Here is a 26,087-nt window from a genome sequence, read left to right as displayed (position 1 = left end):
CACTGCCTCCAGAGCATCTGTTCTAGAACATAAGGAGAAAGTTCACAGCACTTGCTTGTTGAAAACCTTTCCACGACTCTCCCATCACTTAGAAGATAAATTCCAAGCCCCATAAACAGGCTCCTAGAGTCTAGCCCCATCTAACGCCCCCCACCCTGCATCCAGCTGGATGCAAGAGCAGCCAAGCCATTTGCCCTCCCAGCATACTCCATGCCACCTTGCACCTCCACACTTTCCCCATTGCTTCTCTTTCTGACTGGAAGACCCTTGGAAGACCCTCACTCCTTCTCCCATGCTTCAACAGTGCTGCCTCGGTGCCTCTGTCATCAGCTTCCTGTGGGTTTATCAGTGGCACTTATGCATGCTCTAATGTGGCTCTTGTCACACAGTATTGTGGTTTGTTGTGTGTCATTTGTCTCTCCTTGTTGAAGAACCGCTGGATGTATGGACCCACTGCATGTTCATACTTGAATTTGAAATGCTGCTCTCCATAGGTTTTCAACAAATACTAAACCCCCAAGTTTTTATCTAGATCACTGCTAACCAGAGGAAATATAACAGGAGGCACATAAAATTTTAACATTAAAATTTTAGTAGGCATATTAAAAGCATTAAAAGAAACATGAAATTAGTTTAATAGAATATTTTATTTAACCCAGTAGATCTCAAACTATTGTCTTTTCAATGGTACAAAAAAACATTTATTTCTCTTTTACTTGTATTAAGTCTTCAGAGTTTGGAGAGTGTTTTGTACTCACAGAACATCTCAACTGAGAGCATCCCCATTTCAAGTAGCCGCAAGTGGCTTGTGGCTTTCAGATTAGACCATGTGGGTCTTGGCAGCAGTTGCTTAGGAACCCCATTTTCTTACTTTATAAAACAAGAAGGTCTCCAAAATCTGTAATCTCATATCCCCTCCAGTTCTAAAACAAGGGCTCTGGTATTTCGAGATGAATCCGAGAATTTGCTAATGAGGGAAGAGTGTCCCTCCAGCAGCTGGCCAGCCACCCCAGCCAATTCCTTCCATTTGCCTGCCCCGTGTACACACAGGTATGAGGCCCTCATACACATGATCCAGCCACAAAAATCCTGTAGGCAGACTTGAAGACTCAGTAGCCACTTCCTTACTAAGAGTAATAAAGAGACTAAACACTTAGTTATTTCTTTTAATTTTTTATGTCAAAATAATTTCAGACTTCCAAGAGGTTACAAAAAATAGAACAAGGAATAGCTGTCTGCCCTTCACCTAGATTAAGCATTTTATCACACTCGTTTTATTTTATGTCCCTGCCACTCCTCCCTTCCCCCACACCCCGACACACATTCACATGCACCACTTACTTTAAGGACAAAAAGATGTGATTTTTTTTCCTCCTGAGGTTTGAAAGTGAGTTGCGATACACATTACCCCCTTGTCTCTATATACTTCACTGTTGTCTAAGATTAATGACATTCTTACATAATCCTCATAGAATTGTCAGAATTTTCAAATAACATTACTGCAATATAGATTTGACTTCCATCATTCAAATTCTGTACATTGTCACACTGGTGTCCTAGGTCTGGTCCAAGATTCAATCCAGGTGCCCACCTTGCAACTAGTTGTCTATCTCCTCAAACCTCTCCAATCTGGGACAGTTCCTCAGCCTTTTCTTTTCAGGCCAAGCCTGAAACTTTGTAGAATCTCTGCCAATTTGCATTTGTCTGCCATTTCCTCAGGCTTTTCAGGTTGTACATTTGGGCTGGGACCACAGGAACGACATTGTGCCCTCCTCGGTGCATTGCATCAGGAGGCCCCCGACACTGAGCCGTCCTTTCACCTCTACTGTGAAAGAAGAAATGACTGTGAGGACTCCATTGGAGTCAGGCTGCAGACTGATCCCCTGGAAATGTGCTATTTTCACCCTTGTAATTAATTAGTGATACCCCTGAGACTGTAAAAAATACACTTTCTCATCATAATGTTTTCCCACTAATGGCAATTCTTGACAATTCTTACCCAATCCAATTATGACCATGCTATTTGCCAAATGATGATTTTTTTTCCAATTCTACTATTGATTCCACATTTACTACCTAGCATCCTACTGTAATTTAACAAGAGTTGTCTCTTCTTCTCTCTTTATTTATTTATTTGTATCAGTGTGGATGTGTCCTACTCCATAGGTTATGATCCATTACCCTTGTTATTGTTTGGGGGAACATAAAAACCAGTTAAATTTTCCTGCTTCTGAATTTTAGAAACTACCAACCTGAAATCATAAGGGTAACTGAGAAGGTGAAGGAACTTGTTTGTTGTTTTTTCATTATATCTATAAAACTTGAGTAAAAAATATGAACACATTGATTTTAAAAGCTTATTATGAAGGGGAATTATTTTAAACTATTCACTATTTATTTAATTTTTTTAAGTATGTCTAAATATGGTATGCAGATTCTGCCCTGGTAAATGATATTGCTATTATGCACTTTTTAAATTTTTTTAAAGAGCAATTGATTTAACCAAAGGAATAACAGGGCAGCAAATATCTTGCTTTACGGAACTGCTTAGCTCATGCAGCCTCAATCTCACAAAAAAGGTAATTCACCTGACTCTTTTGTCCCTGCGGTACCTGTGGGGGGTTCTCTGTACATATATACACATTTTTTTCTTTCCCTACAGAAAATAGATAGCAAATGGGCACGACTGTGAGCAAGGCTGAGTGGCTGCGTGGCCTAATGCTAGCCTGGGCTCTCGGTAGCCTAATTAAAGTAAAATGGTTCTGCTTTCTATGAAGAAAGAAGCAGAATAAGAGGAGAGAAACACAGGAAGGGAAGCCAGAGCACTAAGAGCTTCCCTTTTCCTATGGAACTAAATGCCAAGCTCGCTTCAGACTATTAGTTATGAACTCATACGGCAAATCAATGTAAATAGCTGGACAACTTCCAGGGCCCTCGATTTATTGTACAAATTCTATTAATGCAGCCCCTAATAAACCAGAGATGTGCAAAGAAATACCACAGATGGAATAAAAGGGGAGATACTTAGAGCTCAATCTCAGTCTCATTCCCCGACCACAGATGCCACCATCAGCAACACACTGCCAAACCCAGTTCCCCACCATGGTGAAATACATGGGCAGGTGGTACAATGAGCGGTTCCAGTGGCGAACTCCAACAGAAGCAAAATCCTCAAGTATGTACACATTATGCCAATTCTAGAAGAAAAATGGGTTGTTCTAGCAAGTCAAGCAAAGAAGTCAGGCAGGTCAGGACGAAATCTAGACCATCTGAGCTTTGGCATTCCTGGACATTAACCCTGGCCCATCTTCCCTTACAGCCTAGTACATGCTGTGAACAATTGGTTCAGCCATTTTTATTTAACTGGCTCACCCAGCAAGGTAAGCAGGCAAATGTCACAGAAAGAACTCCATTTCAACAATTTGTATTATATGTTCAGCAACTCAGACCAAACAAACAAACAAACAAAAAACCTAGGCCTCAATTTAAAGATTTACACGTAATTTTTATTTATTCCACATAAAGGATAAAAGACATGGGCAAAATTTCATGAAGCCTTGTCCTGATGTTCCTCTTGCTTTTACTGTTCTGTAAGACTGCAGGTAAATTGATTTATTCAGATAACCCTCAATGGAGGAAAAGCAGGCAGTAAGGAGAAAAAACACAAGTATGCCAAAGAAATACTGTCATTTAAGCAGCAAACAATGTATTTTGATAATTTATGTAGTTTTTAACTCACACCAGAAAGAATCCAAAAACATCTTATACAAATATAACATAATGTAAAACAACAATAATAAAGGTTTATCTAGTGCCCCTCCCCTGTGCTTGGCATAAATCCAACTCTTACCTGGAATTCTGACAGTAACTCTGGAGTAAGGACCATCACTATTCTCCATTTGGCAGCTGGGAGAGGTTAAAGCTAACTAGCTCAAGGTTACATAGCTGGCAAATGGCATGGCAAGGAGAAAAAGAAAAGAGCTGTCAAGAAGTGGGAAAGTGGGCTGGGGATATAGTTCAGTTGGTAGAGTGCAAGGTCCTGGGTTCAATCCCCAGACCACTAAAAAAAAAATAAATAAAAAATAAAAAAAAAAAGTGGGAAACTAGGGTGGAACAGCCACCAGGAATTGAGGTGAGAGGGAGAGACCAGAGCCCAAACACCAGTCCTTATGTATCAAATGCACTTCAGGAGACTGGATTATCAAGTCAGCCTTTGCCTTGGGCTTTTCAAATCAGGAGAGGAAAGTAGCATTACAAAGTAGATAGCATCGAATAGCAAAGTAAATAGCATCAAATGGCACAGGCATGTCTGAGTGGCAAGCAGAACAGCACATGTGCAGGAGAGACCCAGGGCGGGGCTGTGCTCATTTTATTACAACCTTCTCTTGCAGTAACCAATATAACCTCCAACGAGCAAGAACTCAGCTTCTGCAAGGAAAACACTAATTACTCTTAAAGACCCCAACACCTCCAGGTGCTGTTACATTGGAGACCAAGCCTCAGTATGAGTCTTGGTGGGAATAAACCACAGCAACTGATTCCTGCCAGAGATCAGAACTTAGGTCTTAGTGCCAATACATCATAAGCCATTTTTCCATAGAGAAGTAAATATTCATTTGTTGAGGTCAGTTCTAGATTGTGGCTGTGAAACCACAGCCATATGAAATACAGAGGATACTTATTTTTCTATTATCTAGATCACAGCAGGGGACAACTACAACTGGTTATTGAACAATTAGTTAGTTTTGTTTTCAGAAGTATTAATCTTACCCTTCTAGTTCTACCTCAAGGCAATAAAAAGGTGAACTAGATGCAGATTCTGGCAAACTGAAGTTGGACTCGAGGAAATAGTCAAACTTCTATTTCAGTCTTTAGGAATTTTTTTTTCTGTCACAGAGCATCAGGGCTATATCTGTTTGTGTAATATGTGGCATCCCTGGGGAAAATGTGCTGCCTCCAAAATACAGGATTTAGCATCCAATCAAATATAGGGTGAACTGGGAATACTTATTGGTTTCCATTTCCGTTTTGAAAACTACGTTTAAATGCACAATTCATTTCCTTTCATAGGCAGAATGAAATGACCATAACACAACCCTATAGTGTGAATACAAATTGCTTCCTGTTTTCTGGATTTAAATCAAGTGTTCTAACTCTGGGAATTCCAACTAAAAACATTCTCCCAATTTTCACAAGCTTCACTTCAAGAAAAGATTTTTGTTAAAAGGAGATGCTACGGAGTCTATCAGGTATCAGAGCAGAACAACAACCATTCTCTTTTTTTCTTCAGAAACAAAATTTGGATTTGGGGATGGTCCACCACCCTAAATTATAATGATTCCCAACCAAGAAAATCATATAGCTAACTGCTGACAAGTAAACAAAACAAAACAAAACAAAACCTTAGTGAGGTTTCTAGGAATTCTCCCTAGAAGAGAGAGAAAGGGTCTTCTTTTCCCTTTCTCCCATCCTAGAACATTTCTATGATGACTGAAGCTTAGCAGTCATTTTGCATCATGAGGCCAAGGCCCCCTGTGGGTAGCACTGGGATCTGACCCATAGAACCAAAATGCAAGCCCTGAACATCCTATCTAGACTTTTTTTTTTTTTTACATGAAAAATGTATACCTCTTCCTTTAAATTAATTAATTACATTTTTGCAGTATTGCTGTTGGAACCCAGTGCCTCACCCTTGCTAGGCAAATGCTGTACCACTGAAATATACAGGCCCCCTCCTGGCCCCACTGTCTTTTTTTTAAAGCCGTGGTTACTTTGAATATTTTTGCATTTACAATAAACCTTAATTGCATTCATTGGGTGTTACAAGATAACTTAGCACAGCCACATTTCTTACTAACTATGGATTCATTTTAATAGGAATTTTTAAAATAAAACAAGCACATCAAACCTGTGATTTCATATAATTTATTGCTTCAGTCAAGGCGTAAGTAATTATTTTGATTTTTAAAAAAGGCAAATCAATCTAAGGAAAATGTGGGAAGAAGCAATCTGGAATATAATCACAAAAGCCCGTGGGTTTCCGAATGACTGAAGTTTGGCAAACACTAGCCTAAGAAAAGCGAGACTTAGAAATACAGCTGCACAAAGGACAGAGAACTGAGGTCAAGAAGGCGGCAATGTTGTTCCTGGCTGAGCGACACTCTAGCCTTTGGTTTCCCAGGCAGCCCCTCACACACTGCTGTCATCAGCTGTTCCTCACACCTCCCCTCCACCCTCCCTGTGTGGACTTTTGGGGGTGGGGACCACTTTTTCCCATGATACCTTCAGTGCCTGGCATGGTGTACAACACTACATAAATGGCCATAATTGATTGATGGCAAAGAATGGCTCTCTAGGTCCTCCCCTTTCCTTGTCACTTGGCAGCCACTGAAGTGAGAAGCTGTGGAAGACACTTCGGACAGAGTGGAGAGATAAGTCCTCATGGCAGTGAAGTGGGAAAGTGATGGAGTGAGGCAGGAGGGAAACAAGGACCGGAGGAAAATGGGTGTTGGAAATAAGGAAACAGGATTTCAGAAGGCTTTGTTGGGCCTGTTAGGATGGGTGGGTGGGTGGATTGATGGGCGGATGGATGAATGAAGAAAGGAAGACATGACATCGTTTTGGTGTTCATAGCACACATACCAGTATAGAAAAGAGGACATGGGGCAAGGTGGTTTCAGAAAACGTGTTTACAAACCTGCTTCCATCTCACCCAAACCTTAGTCTTAGCACAAGCAGATGCCTACTGTGGCTCATGTTGATGAGCCATGTCAGTCTTGTTGGTGGAATAACAAGGATGAGCCACCAAGGCATCCCAAGTAGCTGAGCTGCTCACTGCCACATAAAGATGAGGACCAGCATTCCCAAATCTGATTTCTTAAAGAAAGGCCTTAAATCAGAATTCCAAAGTTATGCAGGCCCAAACAAAGACTTTTGTAGCACATCCAGGAGTCTGTGGGCTACCATGATGTTTGTCATTTCTACCTTCTGTGTAGCAATGTAAGGGCAGCACAGACAAATGGCAGGTTGCTTAGAGGAGAGACAGGTCCTACCAGCCATGCTGTATCCCAGGCTACTCTAATGGGCAGGCTCATCATTGAGCATGACCTATGGGTATGCATTGTAGGAGGAGAACTGTAGGTCCTCTCCCAGGGATCTAAGATGGTGCGTGTTCCAGAAAGACATGCTCAAGCAAGAGCATCCTCCTCTGTAGAGACCTATAGGCCATCCTAGCTGCAGGTCCCCACCAGGAGAAAAGGCCACAGATGTTAGTGCAGTTGGGATCCTCTCAAGGGCTCTAAAAGCAAAAGCTATTATCACATCAAGAGAAAAATATTTGAATGATTTTCATTAAAAAAACATTTTTTTTGGAAAAAGAAATGTTTTTTTTTTTCCTCTTTCCACTCACCTTTGCATACTTCAGCTATTTCCAGGTGAGCTGTTTAGGTGCCATGAAATGCAGCTTTGCTCCTCTGCAGCTCTCCCTCCCTATGCAACTGCAGAAAGGTCTTGGCCTTGGAGTGAAACCCAGGCCTTTAAAGAACACCCTTGACCCTCTTCTCTTTCCCCAGAGACATGTTGTACTTTTTCCTGAGGCCAGTGAGTGGAACTTCTTCCCGTGTACTGTGTCGATTGCTTTTCTCAGCCTCCAGCATGGCCAATGGCTGGGCTAGTTATCAGATCCCCATCCCAGTTTATACGCATCTGTCGATAAAACAGCCTGAACAGCCAGATGAGGATGAGCTCTGGAGTAGTCTAATCAATTGTTTAATGATTGGGCCGTATCGACCAGAAATGGTTAATTCAGTTCTACAAGTTGATATTTCCCAGAGCTTCTTAGAAAAATGTTTGATGTTCGACAAAAGCGATGGAGAGTGTAAGCCCAAATAAACCAGGTCTGTCATTGTCATAATGAACAGAGACCATAATGTCTTCTGCTGAGGTATTGGAGATTTTATGTAACTTTTTTTTTCTCATAACTGTGTAGAGATGATTGTGTGTTAACACCCAAATCCACAAGTACTTACAATCCACATCTTCTGTCACAGAACAGAGGGAAGGAGGCTGTGTCTGACTCCCGGATTCACAGCCTCGCAGTATATTCGGGCAATTGAGAGTCAGAAGGGCAGTAGGTGACTCTGTGCCTCACTGAGGAAAAAATAAACATTGACACAGGAGCTCCTAAGAAGCCAAGAGGCAAAATGGCCTCACGCGCATTCTTTGTGTAAACTCACCAAGAAGAAGCACAAGAAGCATCCAGATACTTTGGTTGACTTTCTGGAATTTTCTAAGTGCTCAGAGAGGTAGAAGCATGACTGCTGAGGAGGGAGAAAGACCAGAAGACTTGGCAAAAGTGGACAAGACCCACTGTGAAACACAAATGAAAACCTGAGTCCCTCCTGAAGGGGAAACAAAAAAAACAATAATAAATTCAAGAATCCCAGTGTACCCAAGAGGCCTCCTCAGGCCTTTCTCTTGTTCTGTCCTGAGTGTTGCCCCCAAACCAAAGGAGGACATCCCGGCCTGTCCATTGGTGATGTCTCTCTCAGAGATGGAGAATAGCACTTCTGCTGACTGGAAAGAAGGCTGCTGAGCTGCCGGAAATCTCCAACAGGGACATTGCTGCCTACGGAGCTAGAGGAAAACCTGGTGCCTCATAAAAGGGAATCAGCAAGGCTGGAAAAAAGCAAGAAAAAGGAAAAGGAGGAATCTCAGGAAGATGAGAAGGAAGGGGAAGATGAAAATGACGGTGACACATAAGTTGATTCGTGTTGTTTGTGTTTTTCTGTCTATAAAGCATTCAGCCTCCTGCACACATCTCACTCCTTTTAAAGAAAAATACTGAAATGTAAGATTGTCTAAGATTTAATTTTAACTGTGCAGTATCTTTTTTTTTTTTTTTTTTTTTTTTTTTTTGTAAACTTAACCCACTACCAAATGTGCATCTTGTCCTGAAGGGATTTCCAACAGGCACTGACCTTGCCGGCATGGAAATCTACAGCAGGTTTTTGCTGTTGTACAAGACAAATTGTTTATATATGAGGATGGTTGTGTTTCATTTTTTCATCTTTGACCGTCTCTGGTGGAGCATATGAAAAAATTGTTCTGTTCACGGAATACCACTCTATAATTGCAACAACAAAAAACAAAAACAAGTCTGCAGCTGTTTTGCAAGCACTCTGAGTGCTTCTAAGTAAATATGATTTTTTTAAAATTAGTATTGTACTTTCCATAGGTCTGAAGATTTTCTTAAGGGGAAGCTAGTCTTTTGCTTTTGCTCATTTTGGATTTTATGAGTTATTACAGTCTTTTTATCCAGCTATTTAGTTCTTGATATACCCTGCATATCATGAGAGCAGTAACTAGTTGAACTGAGGCTATCCATTGTTACTATGTTCTTTATCTGACCAGCTTTCCTGAAAATGTCTAGGTAACCCAGCTATGTAGGTACCTAGTGACTCCATAGCTTCCTTTTTTTGAATGTGAATCGGAAAAGAAATTAAAACTGTTCTAAACAGAAACTGTAAGTGTTCCTTTCTTCCCACTCCTTGCCACCACTTATTACTATTTATGTTCTTGATGGGTTTGATTTCCCTGGTTGCTAGTGATGTTAAACACTTTTTTCCTATGTTTATGAGCCATTTGCATTTTTTTCTTTTGAGAAATGTTTGTTCGGTTCATTTGCCCAATTGTCAGTTACATTATTTGGTTTAGGCTCCACCCCCCACTGCTGTATGTGTGTGTGTGTGTGTGTGTGTGTGTGTGTTTTAGTACTTTATATGTTTTGGATGTTACTCCTCTGTCAGACAAGTAACTAGCAACGATTTTCTCCCATTCTGTAGGCTCACTCTTCATGCTCTTACGCATTTTCTTTGCTGTGCAGAAGATTTTTAATTTAATGACATTCCTGTTACTGATTCTTAGTTTTATTTCTTATGCTTGAGGGGTCTTATGAAGAAATTCTGTGCCTATACCTATATGCTGGAATGTTGACTCTATTTTTTTTTTCTATAGTTGCAATTTCTGGCCTGATTCCTAGGTCTTTCATCCACTTTGAGTTGGCTTTTGTGCAGGGTGATAGATAGGGATTTAGTTTCATTCTTATACAAATGGCTATCCAGTTTCCCCAGCACCATTTGTTAAAAGGCTATATGTTTTCTTCACTTTGTGTTTTTGGCACCTTTGTCAAAGATGAGATGACTACATCTGTATGGGTTTGTCTGCATGTCTTCTCTTCTGTCCCACTGATCTAAATGTGTGTTGTTATGCCTGTACCGTGCTGTTTTATTGCTGTAGCTCTGTAGTATAATCTGAAGTTGGGTATTGTAATACTTCCAACTTTGTTCTTATCACTCAGAATTGTTTTCTCTATTCTGGGTCTTTCATTTTCCCACATGAATTTTCAGATTATTCCTTCTTGTTTTGTGAAAAACGTCACTGAAATTTTTATGGAGAGTACATCAACTCTACAGATCACTTTTGGTAACATGACCATTTTGGCAATATTAATTCCGCCTGGTACATGGTAGGTATTTTCATCTTCTAACATCATCTTCCATTTCTTCAGTGTTCTGTAATGTTCATTGCAGAGGTCTTTCATCTCCTTGATTATATTTATTCCCAGGTATTTTATTTTTTATTGCTTTCCAATGTTTATAACAACATAATTCACAATAGCCAGTCTACAGAACCAGCCTATGTGTCGTGTCTATCAACAACAGCCATAATGGAGAATGAAATTATGTCATTTGCATGAAAATAGATGGAACCGAGAACATCATGCTGAGTGAAATAAGCCAAACTCAGAAAGCCAAGGATCAAATGTTTGTTTTGCAATAGCTAGAGAGAAAAAAGTAGGGAGATCTCATAAAAATAGAAGGGAGACCAGTGGAGGACAGGTAAGGTGTCAAAGGGGATGGAGGAAGTGAGGGAACAGGGAAGAGCCGGGGAATAAAATCAACAAAATTATGCTGGATGCATGTGTGAATATACCCCAATGAATCCCACTTTTTTGTGATTACAATGCATCACTGAAAAAATATACATGTAAATAAATAGAAGGAAAACCAGAAGAGAAAAGGAAGGGGAACTGGGGAAGAGAAGAGGTGAAGAAAAAGGAGTGTACCAGGAAATGAATTGGAGCAAATTATGTGCATATATGAATATGTCACAGTGACCTCCACCATTATGTATAATTACAGTGCACTAACATAAAATTAAAAAGAAAGTCTTTGAACTTAAAAAATTAAAATGTTAATTTGCCAGAAACAAACAAGATCTCAGGGACCATTGAGTAAAGTGTGAATAGAAGCTGAACTACTTCGGGGCTGTGAGTGGTAAATGGCTGAGCACCCAGCATGAAGCAGAACACAAAGGAAATGGGTGTCAGCATTCCAGTGGTTGCCCCAGGGGCATCCAGTGAGTGCTTTAAAAAAATCACTACCAAAATAAGCAAGGATTGAGGAAGAACCTTGCAAGTAAGATTCTTCACTGGGTAGATTTTGTGAGTCAAATATTTTCTCTTAGAGGAAAATATTCCTTCTCACAGCCCTCTAAAACGCAGGGTATCTAACACCAGCTTTACCAAATACCAGCCACTTCCTATTAATTATCCATACCTGCTTCAGAGGCTGAGCTGAAGGCCTATAAACAGAGCAGACCAAGGACATTTTGGAAACTGCTAGTCATTTTCTTTCTAACTTTTGTTTGGTTCTAAATGCCCTCTGATCAGAGTCAGATTTGGAATAGGAGACCTCCTGCTTCTGAGTCTGGGAACCCTGTTTCACCCCTGGCTAAGCGTGTAGCTTTATGTATATTCAGTTCATTTATTTGGCAAGCTGAGAGCAATCTGCTGTTGCAGACAGACACGAGAGAAACTGTTCTTAAAATGGGGAGGACTCTGCTGATCCTCATGGTACTGCCCCAGCAATCCCAGGTAGGGGGAGCATCGTTTAATGAGTCTTCCCCTCCCCCTGCCTGTTTATTTTTTGGTTCTGGGGATTGAACTCAGGGGCACTTAACCACTGAGCCACATCCCCAGCCCTTTTATGTATTTTTTTTTTTTAGAGACAGGGTCTCACTGAATTGCTGTCTTACTAGGTTGCTGAGACTGGCTTTGAACTTGTGATCCTCCTGCCTCAGCCTCCCCAGTTACTGGAATCACAGGCACACACCACTGCACCCAGCAATTATTGCCCTTTTCAAGTTATCACTGACGCAGCAATAAGATTGAGAAGGAGTCCTTAGTGGTCAACTTTTTGGTTTGGTTTCAAGGCTAGCTTTCTCTTTTTCTAATTAATGTTTTTATTTATATATGACAGCAGAATGCATTATAATTCATATTACACATATATAGCACCATTTTTCATATCTCTGGTTGTATATAAAGTATATTCACACCAATTCGTGAAGGTTAGCTTTCTTATGAGAGCCCAAGAGTTCTTTCTTGAGGGGCGGGGCTTGGGTAGGCCAAATACAGACCCAGAAGCTTCTTTCTTTTGTACATAAAAATGGCTGCCCCCCAACAAATTCTGGGAATATTGGCAACAACAGTTTGCTACAGAGATTGTCCCCTTCTGGACAAGGAGCCCCACATGTTTTTCCATTTCCAGTGGCAATAGTGGGGAGTGTAAAAGAAATAAAACTGCAGGTCTCATAGGTCACTGCTTTGCAAACTGTTTAATATAATGTGATGAGAACAGGGGTCATCAAATATTAAGGTGCCATTTTTGCTAGGTACTGGGGTGAAAGCTATGGAGAGGTCCAAAGCCAGCAAAAGAAATAATTTTCAAAAGCATCAAACTTAGTCTTTGACTTCCCCAGACACTGTGCATACCTAGAAGTATTTAAGAAAATTAAGGGCCACTTGATTCTCTAATGACTTGTATTGGGCTTAATGGGCAGGGGCTCTGGGTATATGGGCATTTAGATGGTGGGCTGTAGCCCAGGGCAAGGAGCTCCATATTCTTGAGCTCCTTCTTTGATACAGACAATAAAGAGTATCCAATGGGCAACACAAAGCAGAGGCATATAGGCACCAAGCAGGAAAGAACATGGGAATAGCACCTGGGTAGTAGGAATACAATCCTACTATCCTGTAAGGAAAGCAGAGAGAAAGTGGTGGGAGGATGGCTGCAGATGCCCCAAACCAAGAAGGTGGGAACTTCTGAAGGTGCCATAGAAACATGGGGCATTTCAACAATGGAGGAAAGATGGTGATGAATTAAAGAGGGCCCACTGGTTTCTAACTAAACAAATGTCTCAAGATATGTAAGTCCATAATTCCCTGAAACTTTTAGATCTGAGAAGAAGAGACCATCCAGGCCCCGCTGTGTTTGGACCCATCTGGACTGAGGCTGTTATTGATGTTTCTGTTCAGGAACATCTCAGTAGGGTGACATCTGGGGAGTTGTCCAGATGTCACCCTACTGAGCTCGACCCTCCCAGAACTCTAGGATTCCATCAATGCCACTGCATCCATTCAGGATTCCATGTCCTTGAGTAACTACAGAGGGCAGCAGTAACTACAGAGGCCAGCAGTAATCAGACAGACTGCCATGATATGCCTTCCAGCACTGAGTCCTTCCATGCTGCAGGGGCCCAGCAAGACTCTTGAAACCTTACTATCATGCAAGCCTTTCTTATTATTCATAATGGCATCCTCCCTTTCTTAGGACATTTGGGACATTTTTTGCAGAGTTTTGCCACCTATTTGTTTAGCAGAATTACATTCTTATATTTATAAAAGACCATTCAGAGCCAGATAGTATAGAATGTATACATTGCAATGTGCACTCATTCAGTGAATGTTTGCAAGATACCCATTGTATGCATTGTTAAGCTGGCTACCCATGGAGCGATCCCACAACAGATGTGAACAGATCCCTCCCGTAAGAGGAATCCATTCACCCATCACCTTCTGAACTCATCCCAACTACCCCTCTTTGGGGATCTTCATCCCACCTCCCTAAGTGGTCCAGGCACACTCTGTGCAGTTCTTGCACTTGCTATTCTCTCTCTGGAATGCTTCCCCTCTCCCCCAAGATATCCACATGGCTCTCTCCCTCCCTTCCCTTGAAGGCTCACTAAGTCACTGCCTCAGGACTGAGCCCTTCCTTGCCCACTCCTTCCCCAACACTCTACCCACTATCCCTGCTTCATTTACATTTTTGGCTAAGCAATCATCATTACCTAACATGTGCTGTATCCCCTAATCATCTCAAGAACGCAACTCCACGGTGGTAGGGATGTTTATTTATTTCAGTCACTGCTGTTTTCCCAGGACCCAGGAGAGTGCTGGGGCCATAGTGGGTACAGAATAAATATCAGTGGAATTAATAGTTGAATGAAGAACAAGGTATGCAGTTAAGCAAGAAATTAGGCCACATTCTGTTCAGGTGATAGACAGTAACTGACACAGCTGAGTGCCATGTTGATCCTAACATAGTCTCTCACCATTATATTCGCCTTCAGTGGCTTTACCTCTGTCTTTATCTACAAGTCTTGGAAGGTGCACACCTGCAGGGAACACCCCTTTCTCCTCCCCTGTGTACACAAATGACATCCATTAGTAATACAAGGAACAGCAAACTCACATCCAGAGGAGACTGAAGCCTGTGTAAGTGGCTCAGACCCCAAAGAAGTTTCCTGTTCCAAGACAATTAGCATGCAAATAAAGTAAGGGTAAAAATACCAATGTTCTTGGTTATTGGAAGACTGCATCAAGTTTTTGGCGATTATTACTATGGATATTGTTCTCCAGGTAAGACAGCATTTATTCAGTTTTCAGTGAAAAGGTAGCAAATCCAAACACCAAAAGAGATTCAATTAAGCATCAGAACAACTGCAAAGGCCATGTCGCAACACCGAGGTGGCCTGTTTTTCTGGTCATTATTAATCCAGAAACCTTAATGATGAACAACATTTGTGTTATTGTCTACCCAAATTTAATTTGTTTATGCAGCAGTTCAGTTAATCCTGCAATCTGTTTTTCTCAAACGAGGGCAGATAATGGAGACACCGTTCTTTACAAGTCTTCAGGCTTTTAAATTCTGATAAAATCAGGATTCTTCACTGGGTCTTGCCCCAGCTCTGAATTAAACCACTTTAAATGTAATTATGGAACCTGGCCTTACATCAGGAACATCCATTTAAAAAATTGATTGGCCAGACTTTTCCACGAGGCATTTTATGAGCAAACGATTGCAATGGGGCCAGAGCTGTAATTTATCAAGGCAAAAAAGCAGGTAAATACTTTATTAGTGGTAATGAGAGAGTTGCCAGCTAACTGAATCTCTTCTTCCCTCACCAGCTACTTCACGGAGCCGTGGTGCATGGCCCTCTTCCACGATCGTTTTATTGATCTCAGGAAAGAGTTACGCCAAATCTTAGCCTCCAAGGAGGTAGGAGTGATTAATGGACATGTGGATTATTCCTTACAAATTACAAGCAGTTGATAGTTGTTGATCATTTGGATTTTCCCCTACATTCCCATTGTATGGCTTTACTTTTTAAGTCAAACTGCAGTTCATGTAAACATACTATGGAGCATGGAAATGTAGACAGTGGTGTGTTCTCGGGAGAGTGAGTTTGCCCAAATCCTGTTATGGGGAAGCACGTTTCTTTTTCCATTTTACAAGTAGCTGTATTTTCATGCTCAACTATCGTGTTGGCTGAAAAATGAATTGTATTTATCTGTCCTCAAGAGCGAGGATGAAATTCCTTCAGTTTCTGTCTGCCCTTGGCTGAACATTTGTCTCTGTGCTGTTTTAAAGATATAAAGAGAAGTCATCAGGTATCACACTCCCTTTATAAACTGAGACATCTTTCCCAAAGTGATACAGAATTAACTGGAAGTTAGGCCACATACCACAAAGTTTCCAGGCTTAATGAGAAATTTGACTCTCCAAAGAAAAAGGAAGGTATCTGTGAAACTTTGGGTTGTTTCTTTCAATACGAGAGTCCTTGGCATTGCTGTAAAATGTTAATACAGAGAGCTGTCGAATATCTATCCTAGACGCTATCTTAATTCACACAGACAAGGGCTGGGGCTCTGGTTAATTTCCACCTTGATTTAACATCTAAGTGGGCACCTTCTATGGCTCTATTGTCACGTCCACTTGGGAGCATCCATAGCCTTGAAGTTTCCCATGGAGGTTACCACAGTGGACAACACAGAGAGATATCATGGACCGAGCGTCCCTACTGCATTCCAGCCAAGCATGCACTGCCTCTCATAACACAACAGAACCAAACTGTTAACTAAGAGTTTAGAGATTTTAAATAACCCACTGCGGGTTCCACAGCTAGTCACAACAATTATCAAATTCGAAATTCTCTGGGAACATGGGCACTGAGCCATACAGGGCCAAACTGTGTGTCTTACCGCCTTCTCTTCAACAGCCCCCTTTTCAGAGTGACTCCTTGGACCCAAACTGGGAAGTGTAAACAATTTACTAATCTGAAGTAGATTCAGATTAATTCTGAAGTTTCAACCAAACTGACATGCTTTAGGGTTCACACAGGTAAAAACCCAGTAGGTAAATGTAAATGAGGGAAGTGGAGGATACTGTGGCTAAATGCAAAAGTCAGATGCTGCATAAGTTATTCAGATTGAAATGTATAAACAGACCCTTGGGGACTGGTTCCAGGTCTCCAGCAATTATGAAAATCCTTTCTGCTCAAATTCTATATATAAAATTGTGTGACAATTGCCTAGAACCTACACACATCCTCCCACATGCTCTAAATCATCTCTAGATTACTTTTGGTGCCTAATACAATGTAAATAGTTCCTGTACTATTTAGGGAATTATGACAAGAAAAAAAGCCCATACATTTAGTAGAGGCAAAATGTTTTTCCCAAATATTTTTTACTATGGTTGGTTGAATCCACAGGTGTGGAACCTGTAGATATGATGGGCCAACTGTATAAGTTAAAGATGCTACAGGACAATCCCCTGCATGTCACCCTGGGGCTGCAAGGAGGTCAGCTCAGGTTGAAATCTTAACCCCAAATGTAAGCCTAGTGCTTACTGAACTTTGCTCAACTCCTCAGACACCTCCCTTCCTCTCAAAATGTGATGCGCAGTTTGCTCTGGCCTCTATCATAAAGATGATGCATTCATTTGCTAGTGATTGCATCAAAACTCTGTGCCTAAATATTTATTACCTCTAGATCTGAGTTCCTCAATTAATATTTTGCACAGAGGCAAGGGGTTTTAGAATAAGCAGAGTGTTTTATTGTTGGGAGAACACTAATTTCCTAAGTAATTACTGGAAACTATAGGATTCTTAAAATATCTTATCAGAATTGTTACACAGCCCTCTCTTTCTAAATAAAATTCAATTTCCTAAAATGTTAATTTGCCATGGATTTAGAGAAAAGAGGAAGGGCGTGGGGTGAAATGTGGAACACAGAGGACTTCTTAGGGCAGTGAAACTCTATGATATCATACGATGGGCATGTGTCAATTAGACTTTTCTCAAAACCCACAGGATGTACAACACAAAGAATGCACCCTAATGTAAACCTATGGACTTTAGTTAATAATCATGCATCAGAATTGGGTCATCAATTATTTTTTTCAAAAAAAGCTTTCTTTTCACCATCCCCAGTAAACTGTCAAAATGGCATCTATCATTTTTGATGGGTCTTCTTGAGCCACCTTGAAACTTTTATCCATGAGCTACCATTAGGTACAGGCCAGTTTGCTATGAATCAACTCAGTGTGGACAGCAGGCCCAGTCAGTAGAGGAATGGCCAAAGACACACTGAGGACTCCACGACCATTCTTATGGATTTTCTAGATTCCTAAAAAATGAAACCTTTGGAAGAAAAAACCTCCATTGGGGGACTGTTTTGCTTCCAGCATTTCCATTTGTCAAATGGGAAGGCCCACATGAAGAGGTGGCACATGGTGTAGTGTCTGCTGCTTGCCTGGTTGGACCAAGTAGGGTGGCTTTGTCAGATTCCTGTGGAATAAGGGCTAGCTCTTCCCACCTCCCAGAGAGCTAAGGAAGGAGTTACAGAAAGGATGTGCACAAGCACGTGGCACAGAAGACTCACTCAGCAAATCCTAGCTGTCACCAGCACCAGTAGTAGTGATGGTGACAGTGGAGACAGCTGTCAGTGAAAACAATGGCACATGAGAAGACAAGCAGAAATTTCATTTAAGATTCTGCTGATGGAAAATTAAAATCTAATGGCATCTATCATCTATGCCCTAAAGAAGAAGAAGAATCCCTTTGCTCAAATATCAAGATGATAACAATTTCAGAGAAGTATGGACATTCAGCAATAACATCCCAGAGGTTGGCATTTCAATTTTCCTCTCCCTCCACATGTAGAAAAAAGATAAAAGAAAGATGGTTATCTATGACTATTAGAAATCATCTCAAATCTACATATTTTTAAAATTCATTATGATATCCAAAATCCTGCTGTGAAAGTCAAGAGAGAAACAGATTATAAATTCAGTGACACTACATTTTAGCTGCACATGAACCCTGTTGTCACTGACCAAGGTGAAATTTTTGCATAGTCAAAATCATCCTTTAAAGTCCTTTAAGAAAGTTATAATAATTATAAACATATACACACTAAATGATAGAACCCCAAAACATAGAAGCAAAAGTCAACAGACTTGAAGGAAGAAAGAGGCTCTTAGAAATGAGAACTGGAGATTTCAATATCCCATTTAAACAATGGACAGAATGACCAGCTAGATCAGTAAGGAAAAGAGGACTATAAACCAACTGGACATAGCAGATGTGTACAGAATATCCCATGCAAAAAGAGCAGAATGCACATTCTTCTCAAGTGCATGCAGGACGTTTTCCAGAACAGGCCATATGTGTGGCCACAAAACGTCTGTCAATAAATTTTAAAATACATAAATTATACAAAGTGTATTCTCCAACCACAATGGAATGAAACTAGAAATAATGACAGAAGGAAAACTTGTAAATTCACCAATTTGTGGGAATTAAGTAATGCACTTTTAAGCAAGCCTGTGGGTCAAAGAAGAAACCAAAAGAAATATTAGTAATAGATATAAATGAAAAAATACAATGTGTATAAAATTGTATGGAGTTCAGCAAAAGCAATTTGCAGAAGGAAATTTATAGTTATAAATGTTTACATTTTTTAAAAAAGGAAAAATTACAGATCAATAACCTAATTTTAAAGCTTACAAAACAAGAAAAAGAATTAAACTTAATGCAGCAGAAGAAGGAAATAATAAAGATTAGAGCAGAGGGCTGGGTTGTAGTTCAGTGGTAGAGAGCTTGCCTTGCATTCAGGAGGCACTGGATTCGATTCTCAGCACCACATAAAAAATAAAATAAATATATTGTATCCATCTACAACAAAAAAAAAATTTAAAGATTAGAGCAGAGACAAATGAAATAAAGACTAAAAAATAATAGTGAAAATAAATTAAAACCAAATTTTGTACTTTGAAAAAAAAATCAAGAAAATTGATAGACTTAGAAAAAAAGACTTAAATTACCAAATCAGAAATGAAAGTGAAGACATTACTACCAACCTTAAAAAAAAGCATAAAAAAAGATTATAAGAGAATATTATGATCATGCCAACTAATTAGTAGATACCTGGATGAAACAGACAAATTCCTAGAAACTGACTGGAAAAGAAATAGGAAATCTCAAGACCTATAAAAAGTCAAGAAATTGAATCAGTAATCAAAAACCTCCCAACAAAGAAAAACCCAGGAATAGATATCTTCATTAGTGAATTCCTCCAAACATCTAAAGAAGAATTAACATCAGTCCTTCTTGAACTCTTCCAAAAAATACAGAAGGAAGGAACCATACTCTGAGACCATTACCCAAAGTCAGAAAAAGACAACACACAAAAAAGGAAATTATAGGCCAGTATCCCTTATGATTTATATGTAACAATCTTCAACAGAATATTAGCAAACCAAATCCAACAGTGTGTTAAAAGAACTATACACCATGACCATATGAGATTTGCCAGGACTGTAAAAGTAGCTCACCATATGAAAATGAATCAAAGTGAGGACTGGGGATATAGCTCAGTTGGTAGAGTGCTTGCCTTGCATGCACAAGGCCCTGGGTTCAATCCCCAGCACCACAAAAAAAAAGAAGAAGAAGAAGAAAATGAATCAAAGTGATATACTACTTTAATAAAAATAGGGGGGAATAGTATGTTCTCAGTTGATGCAGAAAAAGCATTTGAAAAAAATCAAACACATTTTCATAATCAAAACACACATACAAACCCACAGCAATATAAGGTAACTTCCCCTATCTGATAAAGAATAATTCTGAAAAATCCACAACTAATATTACACTCACTTTGGGCTGGGGTTGTAGTTCAGTGGTAGAGTGCTCGCCTAGCTCATGTGAGGCTCTGGGTTTGATCCTCAGCAATCCATATAAATAAATAAATAAATAAATAAATAAATAAATAAATAAATAAAAAGGAAGGTATTGTGTCCAACTACACTAAAAATAAATATTTAAAAAAATATTACACTTAGTTTGAAAGCTAAAATCTTATCTTGAGACCTGGAATAAGGATGCCTGCTTCCATCATTTATATTCAACATTATACTAGAAATTTTAGTCAGAGCAATTATGCAAAGAGAGAGAGAGGGAGGGAGAGAGAAAAGAAAAAAAGGAATGTCATCCATATTGGAAAGGAAGCAATAAAACTATCACTATCATAGGATGATATTATCTTAAATATTCCACAAAATAATTATTAAGCTAATACATGCATTCAGCAAAATTGCAGGATACAAGATCAACACACAACACTTACATTACAGTAAATAATCTGAAAATGAAATTAACAATTCCACATATAATAGCATCAAACAGAATAAAATAATGGGGAGTAAATTTATCAAAGTAACACAGAATTCTCATTGAAAACTACAAAGTATTTCTGAAAAAAAATTAAAGAAGACCTAAATAAATGGGTCTGTATTCGTGGATCTAAAGACTTTGTATTATTAAAATGGTAATACTACCTAAAACTACTTACATATTCAACATAGACTCCTATCAAATTCAAAGGAGACTTTTTTTAACAGAAATAGAAAAGGTCATATGGAAACACAAAGGACTCCAAATAGCCAAAAATTATTTTGGGGGAAAAAAACAGAGCAAAGTTGATGGACTCATACTTCCAATTTCAAGATTTAGAAACAAGGCCAGGGCATGGTGGTACATGCCTGTAATCTCAGTGACACTGGAAGTTGAGGCAGGAGGATTACAAATTTGAAGACAGCCTCAGCAACTTAGGGTGAACTTGTTTCAAAATAAAAAAATAATAGAAAGGAAAAGGAATGGTAAAGCATCCCTGGGTTCAATCTCCAGAACAACAACAATTTAATAACACGACATTGTGGTACTTGCATAAAGATAGATATATAGATCAATGGAACAAAATTAAGATTCCATATGGAATATATAAGCTCATTTACATGAAAACATACTCAATATCATTGATCATTGGAGAAATAAAGATCAGAACCACAATGAGATACCACTGCACACCCACTAGAATGGCTATAGGAAAGAGAGAGAGAGAAAGAAAGAGAAAATAAATGTTGGTGAGGATGTGAAAAAATGGAGACATTGCTGGTGGTAATACAAAATTATACAGCTGCTATGGAAAATTATTTGATAGTTCATCAAAAATTACACACAAAATTACCTCATGACCTAGCAATTACACTACCATAAGCATATCCAAAAGAACTGAAAAAGATATCTGAACAAATACTTGTACATAAATGTTCATAAATGTACAGTGGCACATGCCTGTAATCCCAGAACTTAGGAAGCTGAAGCAGGAGAATTCCAAGTTCAAAACCAGCCTCAGCAACTTCATGAGACCCTGTCTCAAAATATAAATAGATAGATAGATGCCTTTTTAAAGGGCTGGGGTGTGGCTCAGTGGTCAAGCACCCTTGGGTTCAATCCCTAGTACCAAAAATAAATAAATAAATATTCAAAGCACTATTCATATAGCTAGAAAGAAGAAACAACACAAAGTCCAACAACAGGTCAATGGATAAACAAATATGCTCTATCCATACCTGGAACAGCATTTAGCCATGAAAATAAATGAAGTGTACATTTTACAAAGTGGATGAACCTCAAAACTTTATTCCAGAAGGACAAAATCATATAATTATCTAAATAGATACTGAAAAAGCGTTTGATAAATGCTTTAATCAATGATTTTAAAAAACTCTCAAAAAATAAAGATATATTAGGAACATTTCTCCATATATGACAAGCCCAAAATTAATATCAAGCTCAATGATGAAAAGTTGAAATCTTTGACTCTAACATCAGGACCAAGACCAGTATGCCCACTCTTGCTACTTCCACTTAATATAGTACTGGAAATCATATCCAGAGCAATTAGGCAAGAAAAAGAAACAAAAGCCATGCAAATAAGATAAGAAGAAGTAAATTTGTCTCTTTGTGTTGATGACGTGATTTTATATACAGAAAGCTCTAAAAAAATCCATCAAAAAGAAGGAGGAAGAAGGGAATGACAAGAAGGAGAAAAGAATCCACACACATACACACAAAGAGAACTCTAAACTTTGCTGATAGACTCAGTAAAATTAGACACAAAATCAGTATAAAAACTCAGTAGCATTTCTATATACTGACAATATCTACCTGAAAAACAAATTAAGGAAACATTCCCATTTACAACTGAATAAAAAACATTTAGGAGTAAATTTAACCAAGGACATGAATGATCTGTATACTGAAAACTATGAGACAATGATGAGAGTAGCCTGCCCAGAAGTCCCACAGGTCTGTCTCTTGCTTTAGTGATGTTTGGATGGAACAGGCCCCAGTGGGTCCCTCTCTTCCAGCTTCCAACCACCTTCCAATCTTCTCTCCAGTTGCAAGCTTTAGGACCATCTTCTCATTCACATCTTGCCTGCAAAACAGGCCAACATTTTTTTATTGTTAGCTCCTTATCACCAACCAACCATGGCCTCCCAGATTCAGAGGTGGAGACCACCAGCAACTGTTTAATTTACATATTTGGGCCTCCTACACCTATTCCTCTCTATGCTACTATTTCTTCTTTCTTTCTTTCTTTCCTCCTCCTCCCCCTCCCCCTCCCCCTCCCCCTCCCCTCCCCCTCCCCCTCCCCCTCCCCCTCCTCTTCTTGTAGTTAGACACAATACTTTTATTTCACTTATTTATTTTTATATGGTACTGAGGATCAAACCCGCAGTCTCGCAGGCACAAGGCAAGTGCTCCACCACTGAGCCACAACCCCAGTCCCTCTAGGCTATTGTTTCAACTGTGACAATGTGACTCTGGAGGGTGTGGGCCACTTCTTTGACAAGTTGGCTGAGGAAAAGCATGAGAGCTCTGATCATCTCTTGAAAGACACAAAACCAATGCAGTGACCATGCCCTCTTCTAAGATGTGCCTTCTCAAGATGGGTGGAGTAAAACCCTGGACACCATGGAAGCTGCCATGGCCCTGGAGAAAGGCCTAAGCCAAGTGGATCCGCAAGCCCTGGATTCTGCTCACATGGATCCCTATCTTTGTGACTTGCTAGAGAATGAATTCCCAAATGAAGATATAAAACTCATCAAGAGGATGGACAGCCACCTTACTGATATCCCCAGCCTGTGGCTCCCAGACCTGGTGAGGTGTCTCCTTGAAAGTTCATCCTCAAGCACAACGAGGAGCTCCAGAGCCCAGTGACTTTTGAGGGCCCCTTCTACATCTTCTAGTATCAGGGCTTCCACTAAGCCTCTCCCTCTGTCTTTTTAAACTACTCTGGAGCCCTCTCCAAGCCGTGAAAATAAAGCTTTTTGCAGAAAAAACAAACATACAAAAAGTTGATGAAAGAAATTGAAGATAACGCAAGTAAAGAGAAAGACATTCTATGTTCATGGATTGGAAGAATAAATATTGTTAAAAATGTCCATACTATCCAAAGCAATCCACAAATTGAATGTAAATCTATCAAAATTCCATTGGAATTTTTCACGGAAATAAAAAAAAATCCTAAAATGTATATGGAACCACAAAAGACACAGAATAGTCAAAGCAATCTTGAGAAAGAAGAACAAAGTTTAGAGGTGTTACATTACCTGGTTTCAAAGTACAGGATGCAAAGTTTCAGACAGAAGAAAATGTTTTAGCAATTTATTGTACAATGTGTTGACCATAGTTAATAATAATATAATAATAAAAATAATACATAGTATATCTTGAAATTGCTGAGAGTAGATTTTAAATGTTCTCATACTGGGTTCAATCCCCAGAAACACAAAAACAAGTGAATAAATATTCTCACCATGAAGAAATGATAAGCATATGAGGTGATGCATATGCTAATTAGACTGATTTACTCATTCCAAGATGTAGACAGGTGTCATAACAGCACATTGTCCACATAAACATATAATATGATTACTTGTTGATTAAAAATACAATTTGAAAAGACACTTTCAGAAGATTTTTAAGAAGATAATGTTATGCTAAGTGAAAGAAGACAGACACAAACAAAAAAAGCCACATATTGAACATGAAACTGTAAATAAGCTCATTGTTTTTGTGTTGGTTTGATACAACTCTTCAGTGAATTTAAGGAAGAATCAACCCCATATGTATCTGTGGAATATTTTCCAGGGATATGTATTGGTGGTGCTCAGTGTTTCAAGCACCTCCAATGTTAAGATAATGGCATCAGTTTTCTTCTTCCCCTCTCCCTGCCTTGTGGAGCTGGTTTAAACCTGAATTCCTGTGATCTTCCCAGACTGTTCTTCCAGATGTTGTGTATAATTTTCCACATCTGCTTAAATAACCCAGTGATGACATGCTTCCATAAAGCGTGAATCTTCTTTTCTATTCATTCTTTACCATTAATAAATTAGTGGTCCATGGACTAGAGTTGTAGCTCAGTGGTAGAGCACTTGCTTCACCAGTGGAAGGGCACTGGGTTTGATCCTAGCACCACATAAAAACAAATAAAGGTATTGAGCCCATATACAACTAAAAATAAATAAATAAATAAAATCAATTAGTGATCCAGTAGAAACCTGCAAGTAATCCATTTTTGTTAGGGAAAAAATAAGAATTCTTGGAAGTGTGAATAAATATATCATCAAAGTCCATATGACTTTATATTTAGGGTAATGTTTAAAATCACAGTGTAAAAAAAACACACACACCTCAAACCTGAGTGAAATGATTTTTATAAAAATCCTTCTATAGAAAGGCAGATAATGGAAATGAAGCAAACACAGTAAAATGTTACTTGTAGAATTCAGGTAGTGTATACATGTGTGCAGGTGTTCACTGTACAATTCTATCAATTGTCTTTATGTGTATCCTTTTTATATTGATTTTGTAGATTACATAGCATCTGAACCTCAACTTCAAATAAATGTATTCCTTTTGAACCCTATATTTAGAAATATCAATGAAAGTTGACTTTATTCTAAGGTTATTAGATTCTATCTCTTAAGGACTGCAAACAACAAAATTATCTAGGAGTTTTCAAGCACAAATGTTCAGTTGCTCCTTTCTTAACCTTAAAGTATGTATGACCTACAGATAATTCTTATCTGAAAAGGAGGATAAAATGACCATCCTTGGTGAACCCTGAAGACATTATGCTAAATGATAGAAACCAGTCACAAAAAGACACTGAATGTCTCCACTCACCTGAGGTCCCTAGAGTAGTCATAGAGAAAGAAAGTACAACTATGGTTGCCAGAGAATGAGAGGAGAGTAGAACAGAGTTATTATTTAATGGACAGAGAGTTTCAGTTTGGGATGATGAACAAGTTCTGGTAGCAATAGTTGTACAACAATGTGAATGTACCAAATACCACTGAACTGTACACTGAAATATGATTAAAATAATAAAGTTTATGTTATGTATATTTGCCACGATTATAAACAATTTCTGAAAAGCAAGAAAAAGTTACCTTCCTTAGGAATTGACTATATTTTGTTTTACTTTTATAAAATTGCCTGGTTATTGAGGTGTGCAGAGTCCAACTTCTTTATCTAACCTTGTACTGCAT

General features: G+C 39.1%; 1 protein-coding gene across 1 annotated transcript in view; it reads left to right on the top strand.

Moving 5' to 3' along the window:
* Cfap61 (cilia and flagella associated protein 61) overlaps nucleotides 1-26,087 on the top strand; it is a 253,731-nt gene that overhangs the window by 227,436 nt on the left and 208 nt on the right. The window contains exon 26 of the mRNA XM_027953760.2: nucleotides 15,311-15,401. Within this exon, the coding sequence (XP_027809561.2) occupies nucleotides 15,311-15,401 (91 nt within the window). The remainder of the gene's footprint in view (nucleotides 1-15,310; nucleotides 15,402-26,087) is intronic.

Source organism: Marmota flaviventris, chromosome 2, assembly GCF_047511675.1.
Source record: "Marmota flaviventris isolate mMarFla1 chromosome 2, mMarFla1.hap1, whole genome shotgun sequence".
In the NCBI taxonomy this organism is placed as follows: Eukaryota; Metazoa; Chordata; class Mammalia; order Rodentia; family Sciuridae; genus Marmota; species Marmota flaviventris.
The sequence above is the reverse complement of the archived record's forward strand: the minus strand, read 5'-3'. Positions and strand labels throughout refer to the sequence as shown.